An 18,201-nucleotide genomic window follows, 5' to 3' on the forward strand; every position below is an offset into this window, starting at 1 on the left:
TGCCCAGGCTGGAGTGTGGTGGCATGATCTCAGCTCACTGCAAGCTCCGCCTCCCAGGTTCAGGCCATTCTCCTGCCTCAACCTCCCGAGTAGCTGGTCTACAGGCGCCCGCCACCACACCCAGCTAATTTTTTCTATTTTAGTAGAGACGGGGTTTCACTGTGTTAGCCAGGATGGTCTTGATCTCCTGACCTCATGATCTGCCCGCCTTGGCCTCCCAAAGTGCTGAGATTACAGGCATGAGCCACTGCGCCCGGCCTTTTTTTTTTTTTTGAGGCAGGATCTCACAGAATTACCCAGGCTGGAGTGCAATGGCACAATCACTGCTTACTGCACCCTCAGCCTCCTGGGCCCAAACAATCCTCCCATCTCAATCTCCTGAGTCGCTGGGGCTATGGGTGCACGCCACAATGCCCAGCTAATTTTTAAATTTTGGTAGAGACAGGATCTCAATATGTTGCCCAGGCTGGTCTTAAACTCCTGGACTCAAGTGATCCTTCTGCCTTAGCCTCCCAAAGTACTGAGGTTACAGGCATAAGCCACTGGACCCAACCTAAACTTTAAAACTAGATAGATCTCTGGCTTAATATATAGCCTCTAATTATTTAAACCTCATCTTATTCCTTGTCAATATCTGTATTTTGAGTACTTGTTACGTATAAAGTCTTTGAGAAGAATTATGCCCAGCCTTCATTAAACATGTATTGCATGGTGGGTGCAATACCAAGTGCTTTACATATATTTGTCTCATTTAACATGAAGTTTTTCAAGGCTGGATCCTCAGATATTTCAAACTTGGCAACTAGCTCTCTTTGTTTTAGCCCGTATCTGAAACTAGACCTGAGTAGTTCCATCTTCAGAGACTAGGAAGAATAGTGAATGTTAGTTGATTTCCTTTATTTGGCAGTATAACATCTTGAAATTCTAAACATGCATATTTCCTGACTAGTTCATCTTCAGTGCTTCCTCTTAACTGGAACCTGCAGTACCAATCATATATTTGTCATTTGTTCCATGAGGTGTGTTATGGCTTCTGAGACTCACAAAGTCCCTGTGTGTGATGTGTTTTTCCCTCAGCATTTCATTGACAGCCATGAGAGGGGATTTCTAAATAAGTGTGTTTGAAAATTAAAACCACTAACTGCCTTTTGAGAACATTTTATATTTAATGAAGTGTTTGGTTTGATTGCTTCTAAAATTATGAAGTGATAGGCATCAAAAAGTGTCTAACCTGAACACAGCCAAAGTAATTTGGCCATCATTCTTTAGTTATTATAAAGTTTTTTCCCCAGTAAGGAAGTTCTCTCAAGTTATCTGTCACTCCAGCAGGCTTTTTTTTTTTTTAAGCATCCCTCCTCCCTCTTCTCCTACCCCGCCCCCACTAATGCTTTGTTCTGGCACAAATAAGGTCGAGTTCATTTTTAGATCTACCGCCTCCTCCATCTCCCAGAGAGAACCTGTAGCAAGTTGTCTATGACAAATTCTATTTGGAACAGGTCCCTTTGATATCTTAATTTTACTCTGTGCCCCCACAGGTTTCCAACAAAGCCAGCTAAGAAGGATGGAGAAAGCTCCCTCAGAAGCTACTGGTTTTACCAAAACATTTATTTTCTCAGGTTCCAAGCCAATCCGAAGCTAGGCAAGAAGAGTAGCAAATCACAAGTCTCTTATATTAAGAGGTTAACTCAGAGAGTTATCATTTTACATAGCATCTCTTCCTCATTTTTGTTTTGCTCTATTCACACTTTTAACCTTCCCAAATGTATTAAGTTGGTCTTGGCCCAAACAGATTTTAATTACCGGTGAGGAGCTGGGTCATGGGACCTTACATGCCTGGTGGGTCTGGTTGCTCAGTCTAACACTGGGTCTTTGAATGGGCTTGTTCATGCTTTTCTTTAGCTACTAGACATGCTTTTCTTGCTTTCAGCTAGAACAAAAGTGCAAACTGTTCTTTCCCCCATAGCGAAGTCCATATTCATAAAATATACTCACATTTCATCCCAACATGCGAAACATGCTCTTCTGGATGCTACAGGATCGCCCTTTTGGAGTTAGCTTTCTATTTGATCTTAAAGCAGGTATACATGGTTCAGTCTTGCAAAATAAAAAGAAATAGACTAGTTAATGATTTTTCTGAATGAATATCTCCAGAATCAAAATCGTCTCACTGATTATTCTTATGCTGTTTTCCCTTTGACATTGCTTTTGAAAGAGTTTTATTTAGTTAAAACCTGTATTACCCTCAGAAAAAACTTTGAAGCAAAATTTTATTGAAATGAATTCTAATTTTTTACCCCAATACAGCTGTTTCCTACAGAGCCAAAAAAGAAAGACTAAATCCAAAATTCACCTGGCATATTAGGAAATGTATTTAGCATTATGCTTTTCTTGGATACAGAGCTGCCTTGATATGTAATAAATTTTTTGCAGTCATCAAGTGATGGGCTCCCACATGTTTTGATCTCAAGCATAGATCTTTTAAGGTTTTTTGAAGTGTTGTTGGACAAAGAACATTTGAGTTTTTGTCTTCAAGTTATATTTACCAGACTATTTTGGCCAAGTCCCCTTTTGAAAGTTGTTATACACCTCCTTTTACATAAACCTGAATATTATTTCTATCTCATGCTTTATTAACCTAAGCTTCATTCATTTCTCCCTGGAATATCCCTTTAATAGCTTGCCTGTACCTCAGGTTGCCCAATATTCAAATTTGCGAGAGTGTATACCTACTATGTACCCACAAAAAATAAAAGATTTTTTAATTTTAAAAAATTAAAAAAAAATTTAATCTGCTGGAACAGTTGAATTATTTTAAATTGTCAAGGCGATATATAAGGTATTTGGTGAACTCTTGTTAACTCACTCTCAATCCTTTGAAGGTCATTGGAAGAGGTCCCTGGTTTGAGTTGTACTAAGTAATGAAGTGAAGCTGTTAGAAGCTAGAAAGCCTAAGGTTTTTAGTTTATGTGCATATTATTGACAAAGAAAAAAAGTCATTGTGTTATGTACCTCTGGGTGATTTTTCAGACGTAGTAACAGTCTGCTCTGGAGCCTTTAACTAGGAATTTCAGTAATAAAGTCTTATATCAAAAAAGGGCTATTCTTGTTTCTCAAAAAGCAAAAACAGCCATCTAGTAATAGAGAAGTAAAACCATCTCCAGGTAGAAGTAGAAGGATACTGTATGTTTGCAACTCAACAAGACAAGACAGTCAGTGGTGGATTGTATGTTTCACCATGCCTTCATTAAACAGTTTGTTCATCTATTGCTATCTCCATCCTCCTGAGCTGAGCCTAAAATAATTTCTTATCAAACTGAGGCTAACTGAGTTGTGGAACTACCTTCTTGGGATGAGGAGTTAGAGATCTGGTGCTGTGTCACATGGGAAAAAGAATCATAAATTAAGGCGTGAGTTCTTTATGGGTTATATAACTGCTAACAGCTATGGAGTTGTGATACTTCACAGCTTCCAAGAAAAGCACTTTATTTAAAGAAAAAAAAAAGGCAAGCAAATATACCATGTTGTATATTTATAATCTGAATGCAGATTAGTAACATCTGTCCTGGATGTGGTGTGTTTTCTACCAGTGCCCAGTCTCTGACGGGTTGCCCTTGGTTATGTTTTTTGTCCTGATTATGTATTGTTTTGCATCTTTGTCCTTTCAACTATAGGATTTAGACAAGAGTCAAGAGGAGATCAGAAAACATCACGCTAGCATCAGTGAGCTGAAAAAGAACTTCATGGAATCTGTACCAGAACCACGGCCTAGTGAATGGGATAAACGCTTATCCACTCACTCCCCCTTCCGAACTCTTAACGTCAATGGGCAAATTCCCACAGGAGAAGGAGTGAGTACTTTGTCCACATGACCAATTGTGAAAATGGAGGGAATAAATGTTTTTATGTATTAATATTCTGTATCTGAGAGAAAGCTTAGAGCTGAAATTTGGATTTGGTGCCTCACTATATTCATTGCTGCTTTAAGGCATTTGTAATCAAATACTTACTTTTTTTAAGTCATGTAGGCTACCCAGTCCAATTATAGGAGCCATTTGGAGCCACCAGGAGATGATTAGCCTCTGAGGACTATCTCTGCAGCTATATGCTTCTGGCTAATGATTGTTTATAAACTGACCATAAGCCAGTAGAGGTTTATTTGTATTCAAACTGTGCCTTCAGGGACTCGAAAGTTTACTAAATTTAGGAAGGTCAAAATAGGAAAGAGATTAGTCTTTTTAAAAAGCTTGATTTGCTTTGGGAGGCCGAGGCCGGTGGATCACGAGGTCAGGAGATCGAGACCATGGTGAAACCCTGTCTCTACTAAAAATAAAAAAAATTAGCCAGGCGTGTTGGCAGGCACCTGTAGTCCCAGCTACTCAGGAGGCTGAGGCAGGAGAATGGCATGAACCCGGGAGGCAGAGCTTGCAGTGAGCCGAGATCGTGCCACTGCACTCCAGCCTGGGTGACAGAGTGAGACTCCGTCTCAGAAAAAAAAAAAAAAAAAGCTTTATTTGAACATTTACACAACTTAGAAATATCTGAATGGTTCCCCACAATTATATAGTAAACCAAGGAGCCCCCTAAGCTAGAGAATTCAGAATTCCAAATATTAATGATTGTATTTCAATTTTAGAAAAACTGTGGTCTGGTCACCATGGCTCATGCCTGTAATCCCAGCACTTTGGGAGGCCAAGACAGGAAGATCACTTGAGTCCAGGAGTTTAAGACCAGCCTGGGCAATATGGCAAAACCCCATCTCTACAAAAATTAGTCATGTATAGTGGTGCGCACCTGTGTAGTCCAGCTATTCAGGGGGTTGAAACAGGAGGATTGCTTGAGCCAGGAGACCAAGGCTGCAGTGAGCCATGATTGTACCACTGTACTCCGGCTTGGGTGACAGAGTGAGACCCTGTCTCAAAAGAAAGGAAAAGGAAAACTATTTATTTTATCTTTATGAGTAACTAACTTTCAATACACTGTTGTGTGAGATAGTCACAATTAGAGCTCAGGGGCTCTTCTTTTTCTGTTATTGTTGTCATTACCTATTTTAGAAATCCTACATCTGGGCCGGGTGTGGTGGCTCACACTTGTAATCCCAGCACTTTGGGAGGCTGAGGTGGGCGGATCACGAGGTCAGGAGTTCCAGACCAGCCTGGCCAGCATGGTGAAACCCCTAGTACTAAAAATACAAAAATTAGCCGGGCATGGTGATGCATGCCTGTAATTCCAGCTACTCAGGAGGCTGAGGTAGGAGAATGGCTTGAACCTGGGAGGCGGAGATTGCAGTGAGCTGAGATCGTGCCACTGCCCTCCAGATAGGGCAACAGAGTGAGACTCCGTCTCAAAAAAAAAGAAAAAGAAAAAAAGAAATCCTACATCTGAATAAATGAATCTGTTAAACATTTAATGAAAATATCTTGAAAGTTACCATGAACATATACCCCAAAAGCTTTTATCTTTAGTCAGTACCAGTGAAATATTTATATAGTCACAATGACTCAATAAGTGATTATGATTTAAAATTACGTGCTTGTTTTCCCCAAAACAATAGCAGTTCTAGTTAAAAAAGGTAAAGTGATGTCTTAATAATTTTAAAACTTTTTTTTTTTCTTTTTTTGAGATGGAGTTTCGCTCTTGTTGCCCAGGCTGGAGTGCAATGGCGTGATCTTGGCTCACTGCAACCTCCACCTCCCGGCTTCAAGTGATTCTCCTGCCTTACCCTCCCTAGTAGCTGGGATTATAGGCGCCTGCCACCACGCCCAGCTAATTTTTTGTATTTTTAGTAGAGATGGGGTTTCACTACCTTGGCCAGGGTGGTCTCGAACTCCTGACCCCAGGCTATCCACCTGCCTCATTCTCCCAAAGTGTTGAGATTACAGGCATGAGCCACCACACCTAAAACATTTTTTTAAAAAAAATTTTCAGAATTTATGGTAAACTATCCAAATTATTATTTAGTTTCTGGAACTGGAGAAGGTAGTAAAAGTTGGTTCACAGGCTGGGCGTGGTGTCTCACGCCTATAATCCTAGCACTTTGGGAGGCTGAGGCGGGCGGATTACTTGAGGTCAGGAGTTTGAGACCAGCCTGGCCAACATGGCGAAACCCCATCTCTACAAAAAATACAAAAAAATTAGCCGGGCATGGTGGCATAATCTCAGCTACTTGGGAGGCTGAGGCAGGAGAATCGCTTGAACCCAGGAGGCAGAGATTGCAGTGAGCCGAGATTGTGCAACTGCACTCTGGCCTAGGCAACAGAGCAAGACCCCGTCTTAAAAAAAAAAAAAAAAAAAGTTGGTTCACAGAGGGTACTTTTGTATTTTCAAAGTGTGACTAAAATTGACTAACAGTTCCCCAAACAGAGCTGAACCAGTTTCACAAATAAGCCTGGAAAATACCTGAGTAATGGGCAGCTAAATAGAGATACCAGGGATGATAGGATGCTATTGTTTGCTTCTTACTGTCCTCTCAGCCTCCATTTTCTATAAATGGACATTAGTTTTGTGTTCTAAATCTAGAGCATGTATCCTGAACTGAGATGATAACTCTGCTTTCTGGGCAAGACCACTGTTTTCAGTGTCAATAGGATACTTAATTTTGATGTATCTCTACTAATAAGAGTCATAAAGGGTCTAGTAGTTCTGGTTGTGGCTTGATTTGATTTAGAGGGTCTGGCTAGTCAAAACCTAATTGAACAATTCTGAACAAGTAATTTATCATATTGGGCCTCAGTTTATGGAGTAGATGATCTTTAAGATCCCTGTGAACTCTAAAATTCTGTAAGTCTATGACTCCATGAGAAAATGCCTTGTCGCTGTTACACCTGGTTAGCCCTGTCTGCAAACTATAACTGCGTATTTTCTCGAAGTTTTCTTTTTGACTCTGTGCAAGTAATAAAAGATGCTCAACTACTTTGAAAAAGTAACTTGGTACTCTCTTGGATGAGGTTGAGTAAATTTGAATTGGTCTCTGTTTCCAGAAAATATCTTACGTCTTTTAATAGAAACCTTTCAGAAATCTTCTCAGGGTTGGTTTTGGGAATGCTGAGGTCATTCTGTGTTCTTTAAAGAAATAACTTTTTATAAACTAAACAAGATCCATGGGAGTACTTGAACAATTTTAGCTCTATGCTATTATCCCTGTAAAGGAATAGCAGAATAAATAAGCACGGTATTATGGTGACCTTTAATATTGGGTAATTCCACTTTCTGGCATATCTTACTTTTTCTTTAACAATTGGGATACTATTTCTGTTCTCTGGGGATACCTCTTCCACCTTTGACGGTATTGTTGTTGCATTGCAAGGCAACTGAATTTTATATAATTTGTGTATGACCAGGTGAAGAAAACTTCTATGCTTCCCTCGGAAAGAAAGGTTGGTGGGCCAGAGGTAAAGCTGCTGTTATGACTTGTGCTTCTCAATCAGAATTTGCTCTTGTCATGGCACTAAGCAGATAATCCCCCCAGAACTGAACAACAGCTGCTGAATACTTTTTTTTTCTTTTGGCTATACTAGTAAATTCACACCCACAGCCTTTTGGCCTAACACATAACACTTCCACTGCTGCAGCTTTTGCAGCTTTCAATTTGCTTATTTCGGCGCATGGCTGGTTGAAAAGCTGCATGAAGATAAAATATGTATTCAGAGAGAAAATGAATTTAATTATACCCTATTCTTTTATGTTGTCTTTCTTCTCCCCTTTATTTTCTTTCAAAAAATCATTGTAATTTTGCATCCTTTCTTTTCCTTTTTTTCTTTTTTGCTGATCAGTCCCCTAGCTACTTTCTCCCTGATACATATCACTTAGGGGTGTGCAAAGAACCAGTGTTGAACTTCCAAACTGATCAGAGAAGGCTAGCTCAACTGAGAGAACTTAGAGCCAAGTTTTTCCTTTCATAGATAACATCTGTCTTGACTATGGATACCAGAGTACAGAAATTGCAGGGGGAAGAAAAACTTCTCAATTGGACAATTGGGGAGAAAAAACTTTCCTTAAAAGTGTCAAAAGCATTTGCTTAAAGTAATGTATAAACCTTCATGATGGTCGTCATTATTTATTTGTTTTGGTGAACCTTGGAGGGACATTATAATCTTTTATACTTTTGTTTTCTTTCACAGTCTTTAAAATGTATAAGATTAAGATTTTATTTCTTGAGCAAAATTAATTGCTATACTGAATGAACTGTTGCAGTTTTAAAGTCTATATGAAGAGATATAAGGATTACTTTTATATTCTGTCATTCTATTTGTAATAAAAGTAACTTTTTTTTTTTTTTTTTTCTGAGATGGACTCTTGCTGTGTCCCCCAGGTTCGAGTGCAGTGGTGCAATCTCAGCTCACTGCAACCTCTGCCTCCTGGGTTCAAGGAGTTCTCCTGCCTCAGCCTCCTGAGTAGCTAGGATTATAGGCGTGTGCCACCACATCCAACTAATTTTTGTATTTTTAGTAGAGATGGAGTTTCACCACGTTGGCCAGGCTGATCTCGTACTCCTGACCTCGTGATCCGCCCACCTCAGCCTCCCAAAGTGTTGTGATTACAGGCGTGAGCCACGACACCCAGCCAAAAATAACTTTTATGATGGCAAGAAGAATGCTTCATTATTGGCATTGCCCAATTAGTGATTGGCAGCACCAAAGTAATAGAAAATGACCTAAAATTCATATGTAAATATCCTCAAAGGAAAAATAAATAACATAACAAGGGGAAAGCCATGATCCCTTGAACTTTCAGTTCTAATGTTCATTCACTCAAAAAGGTGTCTATTGAGCACCCTACTATGTTACAGAAACTTTGCCAGGATAAATTGCCAAAATAAAGTAAAGCTAAAATGAAGCGTGTCTAAAAGATCTTTCCAAATCCTTTGCACATCCCCAAGTATCATTTTTGAGCATTTTCCATCTGTCATTTTGTTCATCTTATTCTGTCTTTCTTGATCTTCTACTGTGAAAGCAGACACAGGAACGTGCTCTGTTAGTACAGGATGAAGAGAAAATTAAAAGGCAAGAAAGATCTACTGAAAGAGCCTTGCCCCAGCAAGAAAATGAAGAAATTCTTCCCAAGGTTTCTATTCCAATCCCTGAGGATCACAAGTCTCTCAAAAAGTGTCACCTCTACTTTAGTACTTTTCCATCTCCTCGTATTCCTTTCATGATGTCTTTTCTCGTGGTCCTTGTGTTGGCTGTTTGGTGGTTGGTCTTTCTGTGATCAGAAAACAGGGTGCTCATCTGAAATGTCAAGACCGTTGAACTTTTGTCCTTGGCTTCAACTGTGTTATTGCTGTATGATGCCCTCTGATCTTGATAGTTCACTGTCCTAGGAGAGCCCTTGTGAACATTTTTCTGTCAAATGTTACTCTTTGTAGATTATGTATTATGGGGTACAAAGGAGTAGCAATGGACTGCCCAAAGCCAGCTTTTCTGCACTGAATTTTAACAAATTTAAACAAATCAGAATTAAGCATATGGCAGGTTGGTAATCTTCCCAAAAGCTTTAACTCTTTTATCCTGCATGTTTACTGTTTACTATTGTTATGTCTTCCCATCCAATGTCTCACACAAACCAGGATACTCTCTAGATACATTTGATGGAATATTTTCCTAATCCTCTATAGTCATTTGTTTGGCATGGGCTTCATAGTTTAAGAAAAAATTTCAACTTACTAACCTTTCAGAAGCCTTAAAATGATAATGTTTTAGTCTACAAATCCATAACCACTCCTTTTCTTAGGATATCAAACCAGTATAAACAAAAGTCTTTTCTGGAAAAGGGCTTTTGACTTCTGTGGCCTTTTTATGAGTATTTCTGAGCTGTACAGGGACAGACAACTTTATCCTGCCTGCTGTATAGAAGAGATCTTCAAAGATTAAATGCCATCTTTTCACAAGTAGAGTGTTGATATGGTTTAAGGAAAATGGTGCTGGTGCCCCTTAGCCTCCAGCCAGGACTGAAATTCTCAGACTACTCTACCTATCCTTAAAAGTCCTGGAACACAGATTTACTCAAGATCTGTACATAAACAAACACTTCTCTGAATTAAGATACTGTGTTATTTCTTTATGGCTTTGCTAATTATATTGCTAGTAGCAATAGTTAGCCATTGCTAAGCTTAAAATATATATTGATATACTTTGTTTTCCTGATATACTTCAGACCTGTTTGTTCTTGCACTTGTGTTGAAATCAATTGTTTTTAATCAATGGCTTTGTGACCTCAAGTTCTGTTGTGACAAGTATGTGTCCTCTGTTTGCATGTTGACTTCTAAGACTTACCTGAAGTAAATATGAGCACTCTCTCTCTCTCTCTTCAGGACACAACTCACATGCCTAACCTGTTATTTTTTACCTCAATATTGATGAAACCTTGCATGTAGCTTGCTTTTTATGGCACTTGAATGTACTAATATGGATGATTTGGTTAATGTCTCAAATATTTGTTTTGAAATCTGAGTTTAGAGGGTTATCAAATTAAGATTATTATACTTTGTTTTACTTCTCCATGCTTTTCAGTTGATGAAACTTCTAAACAAGACTTTTTATTTTTGAGAAGGTGGCTTCCTAGAGCAAAAAAAGAGAGCAGTAAAGACAAGAATGTTTTGTCCTTCAACATCTACCAGTATTGTTCTCTTGTCTCTGGAGACATGTAGAAATAATTATCTGGTGTTTCCTGAAAACTGCTACACTGTCATTATAGGCTTTCCCAAGAAATGGAAAAAGAAGCAAGGACCAGGTTAAAATTTAAAATTTGGTGTGCGTATATATCTTTTATGTCACAGGCTATGTCTATTTATAATATATATTTTGTAAATAAGCATATTTATTGATTCACTCAAAATAAGAGGGACCTGAAATATTACAAAGTTGTTCTCTACCACAGAAAGTTATAATCATAAGTACTCTCTTTTATCTGGGAAATAAAGATACAAGAGTTTTCCATAATGAAATAGCAAATGGAGCTGTAGACTTTGTTAGATTATTTTAAATCTTTTTTTAAGGAATTAAAAGGAAATAATCAGAACTTTATTTATACTTTTATAACTGTTTCAGATTATAATTCCTGAATTTCCAGTTTTCATCCTTATACACAGCTTTTTATTAATTACTATTGTAAACTTCACCCTGAATTTTGTTTCTCTTTGTATTGGAGTTATTCTAAGTCCATTAAAAGTCTAAGCCAATGATACTTTTCAGTTTTCTGAAATGCAACAAGAGTCCTCGGAGATCTTTATTGAGAGTCAAAGGAGAGGCCATTTCTTCTATCAATAGGGTAAGAATGATTAAGAGGAGAATGGCTAAGCCCTTGTATTGGATGAAGCTGACCAATGCAGACTCAAAAGTTACCATCACAATTATCAGAGAAAAAATATTGGGCATTCCAACTTTGTATTAGCTAAAGGTAGCACTGCCAATATTTGCAAGATAAAATGAAAATAGGCCGGGCGCGGTGGCTCACACCTGTAATCCCAGCACTTTGGGAAGGTGAGGCAGGCAGATCCCCTGAGGTCAGGAGTTCGAGACCAGCCTGGGCAATATGGTGAAACCCTGCCTCTACTAAAAATACAAAAATTAGCTGGGCATGGTGGTGCACACCTGTAATCCCAGCTACTTGGGAGGCTGAGGCAGGAGAATCGCTTGAACCCGGGAGGCAGAGATTGCAGTGAGCCAAGGTCACGCCACTGTACTCCAGCCTGGGTGATAGAATGAGACTCCATCTCAAAAAAAAAAAAAGAAAAAAAAAGAAAAAGTGTAAATAGTCTTGGTTTCCTTCCTTCATTTTCAGTACCAGAGGCAAATTCTAATACATATTGATGTTACCCTGATTCAGCTTCTTCTTCTTTTTTTTTTTTTTTTTTTTTGAGTCAGAGTCTCACTCTGTTGCCCGGGCTGAGTGCAGTGGCGCGATCTCGGCTTGCTGCAAGCTCCACCTCCCAGGTTCACGCCATTCTCCTGCCTCAGCCTCCCAAGTAGCTGGGACTACAGGCGCCTGCCACCACGCCCGGCTCATTTTTTGTATTTTTAGTAGAGACGGGGTTTCACCGTGTTAGCCAGGATGGTTTCAATCTCCCAACCTCATGATCTGCCCGTCTCGGCCTCCCAAAGTGCTGGGATTACAGGTGTGAGCCACCGCACCTACCCTGATTCAGCTTCTTAATGGCAAGTTGATAAATAAAAAATAATTTGGACTAAAGGCATCAATACAGACCAGTATAATATTTTGGATTTTTGCCTTGGTTTTGTCATTATTCATTTCTAGGGTGACTCTGAGAGTACTAGAGTCACCCTAGTTAACTACTTGGCGCCCAGATTTCCACCTAGTAATGTGGAGACAAACCTACCTCATGAGAATGAATATATAATAAATTCCAGGAACCAGAGACCCTGGTTGTCATTCAGTTCTTGGTCTTTTGGGAGCTGGAAAGATGAAAATTTAAAAACACACAAACATACATTAACTTCTTTTTATTTTGAAAGTAAGTAGTTAAATAGCTGTGTTTATTTCCATCTACTCCTTATTGATATTTGACCACTTTACTAAGATGTCTTCCCAAATTTATCCCTAATAAATTCATCTTATCCAAATGGTATGATTAGAGTGGATCATACTTGAAAATAAACCAAGCATCTATATTTTGGACCTATCTTTCAGCCATTTTCTTTTATGCTAACACTTGCAATATGAAGGGAATTGTTTGCATGGGTCAAGTTTTCTACTTATTTACATCTTCAGTAAAATTATGAAGGGAGGCCGGGCGCGGTGGCTCAAGCCTGTAATCCCAGCACTTTGGGAGGCCGAGACGGGCGAATCACGAGGTCAGGAGATCGAGACCATCCTGGCTAACACGGTGAAACCCCGTCTCTACTAAAAAATATAAAAAACTAGCCGGGCGAGGTGGCGGGCGCCTGTAGTCCTAGCTACTCGGGAGGCTGAGGCAGGAGAATGGCGTGAACCCGGGAGGCGGAGCTTGCAGTGAGCTGAGATCCGGCCACAGCACTCCAGCCTGGACGACAAAGCGAGACTCCGTCTCAAAAAAAAAAAAAATTTTTTTTGAAGGGAAAAGATGCTGACTCTGTTGACCAAGATTAGACCAGATATTATACATGGAATAGATTTCCAGTTGGCATCCTAGAACCTAGTACATTTCTTTCTACTAAATATTATAAATTTTACTCTGAAATTTCTTTGGATATAATAACCCAATTCACTTTCTCCTAGTTTCCTAAGTCACTTCTGTAATACTTCTTAAAGATAAGCCTATAGTACTTCCTATAGATAAGCATATAGGACACACGAGGCATTAGAGATCTAATTAATTTTAAGAAGGTATTATGGAGCAAAAATTACACTTGTGGTTTACCCAGTGATCATGTATTTACAAAAGGAAAACAGGGCAAAATTAATGTGAGACATGGTCTCATTGTTGCTTTTATTTTTTCGCCAAGAGTTTTGAATATGGTAAAGACAAACAAAACTTGTTGACAGAGTTGCCTTCCCTTACGTTCCTCTTCACAGAAATTATAAAATCCCAAACCATAGCATTCTCTACAGCTTTGAAAATGACTATTATATTGTTTTTATTATACATAGAAACTTCACTTTTTTTCATATACTCAAATTACACCATTTGTAATATTGGTACTAGAAACTACAACAACTCCTTATTCTTATTCTGTTTTGTGTGGCATGTGGCATTACTATATCTGCTTCCTCTACACTTTAGTGGATAATATTAATAGACCACTCTCATTTCTGCTGCTGTTACTCCTCATGCCTTAGTGTCTCCTTTTACTGCAGCAGAATATGACACAAAAAGAAACACATTGGTGCAGATTAAAAGCATACCTGAAATGGTTAAGGCAGTATGGAATTAGATTTAGAAAGCCATACAAAGTTAGGCTAGAGGAAGAGCAGTGGCTATGATCAACAATTATAAATTCATGGAGGATTCCTTTTGGTAAACAAAACTCCTATCATCCTAGAACTTGAAAGACAAAAAGAAGATAAAGTAGTTTATTCCCACAGATCAGAAATGCAGGCTAAAAGCCAAATAATTTGAATAATAGCCTAAGGAGATCAAGACCATCCTGGCTAACTCTGTCTCTACTAAAAATACAAAAAATTAGCTGGGCGTAGTGGCGGGCGCCTGTAGTCCCAGCTACATGGGAGACTGAGGCAGGAGAATGGCGTGAACCCGGGAGGTGGAACTTGCAGTGAGCCGAGATCACGCCACTGCACTCCAGCCTGGGCAACAGAGCGAGACTCCGGTCTCAAAAAAAAATATTTTGTGATTGAAATCCTAGGCCAGGCGCGGTGGCTCACACCTGTAATCCCAGCACTCGGAAGGCCGAGTTGGGCAGATCACCTGAGGTCAGGAGTTTGAGACCAGCCTGGCTAACATGATGAAACCCTATCTCTACTAAAAATACAAAAGTTAGTTGAGTGTGGTGTCAGGCATCTATAATCTCAACTCCTCAGGAGGCTGAGGCAGGAGAATCGCTTGAACCCAGGAGGTAGAGGTTGCAGTGAGCTGAGATCATGCCATTGCACTCCAGCCTGGGCAACAGAGCAAGACTCCATCTCAAAAAAAAGAAAACTCCTAGAAGGCAGCAGTGTCTTACCCTTTAACATAGAATCCTGTTTTGGGTAAATAATAGAATAACTCTGACATTTGAAAGATTAAAATGTAGGAGAAAGCATAGAATCCCAGCTTTCTTTTCTTGTCTCAAAATCAACAAAGGTAGGTGAGCCTCTCATTTTCTTATCTACTACCTCTTTAAAGAAAAGTCTTCATATTTATAAGATCCTATCTCAGTAAAACACATAGAAAAAGATTTAAGGGGATAACATAGCCACCATTCATTTTATTCATTTATTTTATTTGTCACCTGCCAGCAAAGTACTCTATTATATATTACAAGGATGCAAAGAATCAGCATTATCAGAATTTTAGGGATTGGATAGGATCCTAATTCAATTCCTCTCTCTTCCAGTGCTTGACTCTCCTCTACAATATCATTTAGAGATTTGGAGGCCAGTCTTGCAGTCTTTGTTTCAATATCTCCTGAGATAACATATTACATCTTTGGACAATTCTGAATTTGTATATAAATCATTCCCATATTAAGTGAAAATCTGTTTCCCTGTAGCTTTCACTCACTGATCCTGAATGGAGGCATTTTAAAGAATTTTCTATCTTTTTCCACATTACTTCTTCACATACTTAAAGGTAACTCTCATGTTGAAACTAGTCACTATTCTTACCCTCAGACAAGTTACCATCTGCTATTCAGATCTATTCCAGTCTTCCTCCTAGCATGTCATCCTCCTTTCTTCTTTTCTAACTTTTCTTGTTTTAACAGCTTTTTCTTTCTGGCTATGTTGCCCACTGTGGATTATTCAGCTTTATGTCCCTATAAATTGACATTCTCTCTCCAAAAAATTTTGAAATTTCTGGCATTCCCAGCTTCTTCATAGATAACATAGGCTTTGGAATTTTTTTAGATAAAAGAGTAGAGGTGGGATAGTTTTCTAGCTTTGAGAGTTTCATGTAGCCCAGAATCTGTTGACAAGGTAGTATCACTGTTACATTTTGAGGAAGCACACTACCAAAGCCTGCATTCTAAGTTTGCTTTCCTTCCATGACAGTCTGAGTAACCTTTACATACTTGAGTTGTCCCCAAATGATTCAGTTTATACCAGTGTGATGATAAAATTATGGAAATGTACTTTCTGCTTAACATTCTGATTATGATTTATACCCCACCAGAAAAAGTGATATTAAATATTTGAAGTGTTGTTAATACATCTCTTTTGTGCCTTTCTCCTCAAAACTATGAGATTCTCAAAGGTAAGAAGCTCTTTAGGCCAAGCATGGTGGCTCATGCCTGTAGTCCCAGCTACTGAAGAGGTTGAGGCAGAAGGATTGCTTGAGCCCGGGAGCTCAAGGCTGCAGTGAGCCATGATCACACCATTTCTCCCCAGCCTGGGTGACACAGCATGACACAGTCTCTAAAAAATTTTTAAATAAAAATAGGCTTTGATTTTGCCAGTCTATAACTTTTGTATCCCAGCTACCACATTGCCTTGTATATAACAAATAATATTTATTAAACTGAATTAAATGATTAATCACAGATGGCAATGGATAAATAACTTTTCACATAGAATCTCTTGTACTGGCACATAAATTTGTGCTACACTAATCACCATATGCCCAGTCATTATATGCAGGTAACTCAGAAAGCCTATATCCAGCCCAGAAGCCACTTTCTCTCTTGTTACTCCTATAATATGGTCCCTTGTTTATTCAAGGAATCTAGTATACCGCTATGGTAGGTGTCAGTTTCTATTGTTAATACCTTGTAACTTGGTTCAATTAAAAGCTCTTATCCAGCTGGCCTTGGTGGCACAAGCCTGTAGTCCCAGCTACTCTGGAGGCTGAGGCAGGAGGATCACTTGAGCCTGGGAATTCCACTCCAGCATGGGCAACATAGCAAGACCCCATCTCAAAAAAAAAAAAAAAAAAGGCTCTTATGCATTTACCACAGGTAATAATCAGCTCTAGAACATATTACCAAGAATAGAGTACACATCTGTATAAATAAACTCATCTCGGATAAGTGTGATATCATAAAAGGAACATTTATATTTATCTAAAATACATTGCAGAGAGCAATTTGACACTTTTTTTGTTGTGTTTTATGTGATATAGAAACATCAACTATATCAAAACTCTTATGGGTTTTGATATATTTGGAGTATCAGGAGTAGGCAAACTTTTTCTGTAAAGTACCAAATAATAAATATTTTAGGCTTTGCAGGCTATATGTCTGTCACAACCACTCAGCTTTGCCATTGTAGAGTGAAAGTAGTATAGATAACACGTAAAATGAATGTGATTATGCTCCAATCAAACTTTATTTATGGACACTGAAATTTAAATTTTGTATAATTTTACATATTACTAAATATTATTCTATTAGTTTCTTAACCATTTTAAAATGTAAATACCATTCTTAGCTCGTAGCAATACAAAAATAAGGAGAGGGTGGCTGGGCGCAGTGGCTCACGCCTGTAATCCCAGCACTTTGGGAGGCCAAGATGGGCGGATCATTTAAGGTCAGGAGTTTGAGACCAGTTTAGCCAACATGGTGAAACCCCATCTCTACTAAAAATACAAAAATTAGCCAGGTATGGTGGTGCAAACCTATAATCTCAGCTATTTGGGAGACTGAGAATCGCCTGAACCTGGGAGGCAGACATTGCAGTAAGCCAAAATTGCACGACTGCACTCCAGCCTGGGTGATAGAGCAAGATTCCGTCTCAAAAAAAAAAAAAAAAAAAAAGAGGAGAGAGTGAGATTTGGCCTGCTGCTTATAGTTTGCGGACCCCTGATACAGACCAGAAAAGTGGTTTATTACATTTGCTGCCTTTGTACTGTTTTGGAGAGTAGCAGTTGGGATCTTAGCATCTTCATTCAGTGTCAAAGTATTTTTTGTCTTACTTATGATTAGAAATGGAAAACAAAAGATGAGACATTCATTTCTATTTATCGAGCAGTCAGGGTACAGCTGAACTGTAATCTAAAATACATACTGCTGGGCACAGTGGTTCATGCCTGTAATCCCAGCGCTTTGGGAGGCTGAGTCAGGAGGATCGCTTGAGGCCAGGAGGATCACTTGGGTCCAGGAGTTCAAGACCCATCTCTATCAAAACAAAAATTAGCTGGGCATGATGATATGCCTGTAGTCCCAGCTACACAGGAGCCTGAGGTAAGAGGATCATTTGAACCCAGGAGTTTGAGGTTGCACTGAGCTATAATCATGCCACTGCACTCCAACCTGAGCAAGAGCAAGACCCCATCTCTACAAAAAAATAAATAATAAAATATGTACTGTAACCACCACAGCACCCTGTTTCTGCCAGTTTTCTAAATTGCATTGTGTTAACTGTGGTGTTATATTCAGTGATGATCCTGGATATCCCCTTCATTTGGTTTGTATTTTAAGGATCTACCTCCATTTCACCCTAAGGAATAAAGAAACCACAATTCCCAAATTCACCTTTTCTTTAGCCAAGTTTTAGAGATATATAATGAACATGATAAAGAAAGTAAAATGGGCCAGGCGCGGTGGCTCAAGCCTGTAATCCCAGCACTTTGGGAGGCCGAGACGGGTGGATCACGAGGTCAGGAGATCGAGACCATCC

General features: G+C 39.1%; 1 protein-coding gene across 25 annotated transcripts in view; it reads left to right on the forward strand.

The window, feature by feature from the left end:
* EPB41 (erythrocyte membrane protein band 4.1) overlaps positions 1-18,201 on the forward strand; it is a 238,408-nt gene that overhangs the window by 177,125 nt on the left and 43,082 nt on the right. For 13 of the 25 annotated variants that reach the window (XM_017872687.1, XM_017872677.1, XM_017872682.1 and 10 more), the window contains 2 exons: positions 3,672-3,848; positions 7,338-7,373. In XM_017872687.1, the coding sequence (XP_017728176.1) occupies positions 3,672-3,848; positions 7,338-7,373 (213 nt within the window). Of the gene's footprint in view, positions 1-3,671; positions 3,912-7,337; positions 7,374-18,201 lie in introns of those variants that run through there. The other 12 variants (XM_017872678.1, XM_017872684.1, XM_017872694.1 and 9 more) reach the window with 2 other exon arrangements.

Source organism: Rhinopithecus bieti, unplaced genomic scaffold (genome assembly GCF_001698545.2).
Source record: "Rhinopithecus bieti isolate Rb0 unplaced genomic scaffold, ASM169854v2 scaffold_7649, whole genome shotgun sequence".
NCBI classification, from domain to species: domain Eukaryota; kingdom Metazoa; phylum Chordata; class Mammalia; order Primates; family Cercopithecidae; genus Rhinopithecus; species Rhinopithecus bieti.